At 37.7% G+C, this 3336-nt stretch overlaps 1 protein-coding gene across 1 annotated transcript; it reads right to left on the minus strand.

Moving 5' to 3' along the window:
• Positions 1 to 986: 986 nt before the first annotated feature.
• LOC122672178 (umecyanin-like) lies at positions 987 to 1747 on the minus strand. The gene is made up of 2 exons (XM_043869676.1): positions 1552 to 1747; positions 987 to 1264 (listed from the first exon to the last, which is right to left on the minus strand). Exons 1-2 carry the CDS (start codon positions 1745 to 1747, stop codon positions 987 to 989), a joined length of 474 nt encoding a protein of 157 aa, XP_043725611.1.
• Positions 1748 to 3336: the final 1589 nt, after the last annotated feature.

Here is a 3336-nt window from a genome sequence, read left to right on the forward strand (position 1 = left end):
GGACCTGAAAGCGTATGATTCCTTGATTTCCTATTCGTAGTATGTTTCCCTGCTTTGGTATTTATCTAGAGAAGGTTTCCATATTGGAAAGTCGGGGCTGGAGATTTGTTAGATCATGTTTTCCATTTTGTGTATCCACGTGTCTTGTTATGAGTGGTGGAGATATTTTACCCATAAAACATATCAAACCACATGTTTTTATATTTTAGAACAGGTTCTTAATTTAGAATGTATACCAAACGCAGTCTTATACTTTTCCATCTCATCATTCAACATTTTGTAGTGCTGCTGAAAAAACAAAAAACCTTTTATTGGTTGCAGTGTATGTATTTTACGGTTAAGTTGAGCAATGGTTAAGACAGGTGTTGCAAAATTTTATTTTTTTTAGGGTAGAAATAGGCATATTTATTAAAACTATTGTGTATTACACGTGGATGGAGAAGAAACTAACTCCAGTATCCATGGATCGGAAACAGGCCATACTGTCGCATACAAAACCGACAGTGCCTTCCTTGCCAGGGAGTCAGCCAAGCTATTTTGCTCCCTTGGAATAAAAGAAAAAATACAATTAGTAAAAAATGATGATAAATGATGAATATCATCCAAAAATAAATGATGAATATCATCCAAAATAGGCTTGATAGTTAAAGGAGGATAAGCATCACTGTGTTGAAGATAATTCACAATTGCCTGCTGGTCTGATTCTACTACTAAATGATTATAATCTTCAGAAATTCTTTCCGATAACGTGGACCATATAGTAATGGCTTCACCTTCAATTGTTGTATGAAAGTGATAAGGCATAGATAGAAAATTTGTTCTAGATAAATAAATAAACCAATAAAATTAACATATTACAATGTGATGTGTATGCCTCATAGAAGAGGCATAGGAGGAAACGCAGACAAAAGACAAGACAGAAAATCTGTTCTAGATATGGTAATACATAAAACGTTCTAATGAAAGAAACCAACGACTTGAAATCATCAGAAGAAGAAGAAGAGAGAAGCTGCGCCCAACAGTAAGAGAAGAGTCAAAGCTGGTGAATAAGACAAGATGGAAGAACCAGAAACCATAATTGCCACCTTCTGATTGTTTTCACAATGTTGGTCAATGGTGCAGATGTAGTAATGTTCTCCGGCGCTTTCGATGGTGATGGTACTTGTTTTATTGTAAATGCTATAGTAGTCCGTCTTGATGCAGGATTCATAAGCAGCCTTTGAGACCACAGCCACGTCGTGGTCATTAGTTGCGAAATTGAACTCTGCAAACAAAACAGTGTAAAAACTAAAATTAGGAAGGGATTGAGATGCGGACAGAGGAAGCAAGCTGGAAACAGAGTACTAAACTCTGTTTTTGTCTCTACGAACTCAGCTATAGAGACAACACAGATCCCCTAAGGCGCAGCTGCCCGTAGCAGCCTGTGCGGCGCAGTGCAATAACCTCCTTACCCCGCTCGAGCAAGGCCTTTGGGCAGGGTAAGGCTGTCTTGCGTATTTTAGAGAGAGAGAGAGAGAGAGAGAGAGAGAGAGAGAGAGAATTCTCACGTACGTAGCTTATCGCCGACAGTGAAGGTTTGGTTGGCAGACCATGTAGCATATGAGAAGTTTGCAGAAGGAACTTTCCATACATAATAGCCTCCAACGATGAGCTCTCCAACCTCATGTGTTGTCTGTGCCGCCGCTCCCTGAAGCAGAGCTGCTACGATAAACAAGCATCCAAGCATACAACCCATGCAAGAAGCCATCTTTTTCCTCTCTAATTCCCTGTGTTCAAAACGATTGTTAAGGGACTGACTACGAAAATGGTGGAACCAAGATGGAATTTTTATAGAGGAGATTTAGTGAAGCTTATATTAACAAACGATTGTTAAGAGACTGATAACGAAAATGGTGAACCAAAATTGAGTTTTTATAGATGACATTGAGTGAAGCTTATACAAACCAATTGTTAAAGGACTGACTACGAAAATTAATGGTGAATCAAGATTGACTTTTTATAGATAAGATCTTTTGAAGCTTTCATGCAGATGTGATAATGACTTTAGATAACACGAATGAAATATGCCTTTGATTAGTCATCGTGCAGCTTGATTCCTTTGACTCGTCTCCTCTCTAAGGCTAACACGTTTCTTTTTTTGGTAAGAGTGCAAAGATTCATTCATCAACCACGGATTAAGCGAATTTTTATCTGCTGTTGTGCCCCACTGTACACACATGGCAGCTGCTGCGTCGCATGATACGCACAGCAGCGCTCCAGTTATAGCAGCGAATAAAGGTCCTGGATTAAGCTCCTACAATCTACCACCGGCCAACACGTTTCTGTAGCATCCAAAAAAATGGATGTAAATAGATAATCGAAAATCCGAATTTGATCCGCATCTATATCCGTTTAGGCGTATTCATTTAGAGATATTAAGAAAAAATCGGAATACTTTGATAAAAAAAAATGATCTTGAGGGTTTTTGAAGATTCAAGAGGTTTTAGAATAGGAATAAAATAGACTCATGATCTAAGAGATATGGATTGAGAGTGAATTGTATTGGCTAGAGGGAGGAAGGTTCGGGTTACATAAGACAAAGATGTAAATGGATGGTTAAAAATTCAAATTCGATCCACATCTGAATCCATTCAAATTCGTTTAGAAATATTCGTATTCGGGCAAGAATATCCGGATCGGATCCGATCACTTCCAATCCGCCGAATCGAATTCCATGGTCCAAAGCCACTTATTTTCTCATCCATTTTAAACTATGGCAACCCTTAACGTATATAATATATTTTTTATTAGAATAAAGTAATAACATCCGTATCCGTTTTATCCAATTGACAACAAAAAAAAAAAATTTAATCTTTATATATTGAAGTCATAAATTCTGACTTTTGACTGCGCCAACCCTGTACATCTTTAAATTTGAGTCATAAAATCTTAAATTCTGACTTTTGACTGCGCCAACCCTGTACATCTTTAAATTTGAGTCATAAAATCTTAAATTCTGACTTTTGACTGCGCTACCCTGTAAATCTTTAAATTTTTAGTCATTAATTCTTACTTTGACTGCGCCAACCCTATATATATATTTTTTTTTTTCTGAGAAAGGCCAACCCTGTAAAACACTAAAACGGGAGTCGGGTCACGCATGTAAACCCCAGTCCCCAGTCCCCAGTCCCCAAGAGCTGGTCACCATGTGGAAAAAGATTGCTCATTTAGATAAAAAAACCAAGCCGTTAGGGGATTATCTTGTGTCATTATCATGGAAGAAAAACTCGATCGAAACCTGTTGAAATCATCGAGTTAACTCGATTTTTCAAGTTTTTGAGACGAGTTGAATGAGGA

The sequence above is a fragment of the Telopea speciosissima genome, chromosome 8 (assembly GCF_018873765.1).
Source record: "Telopea speciosissima isolate NSW1024214 ecotype Mountain lineage chromosome 8, Tspe_v1, whole genome shotgun sequence".
In the NCBI taxonomy this organism is placed as follows: domain Eukaryota; kingdom Viridiplantae; phylum Streptophyta; class Magnoliopsida; order Proteales; family Proteaceae; genus Telopea; species Telopea speciosissima.

Excerpts from the sequence above, each read along its gene's own strand:
- LOC122672178 (XM_043869676.1), bottom strand. The coding sequence starts at position 1,747 with ATGGCTTCTTGCATGGGTTGTATGCTTGGATGCTTGTTTATCGTAGCA. Across the intron at positions 1,265-1,551 it reads CACTGTCGGCGATAAGCTAC|AGTTCAATTTCGCAACTAAT; the intron begins GTACGTGAGAAT and ends TTTTGTTTGCAG.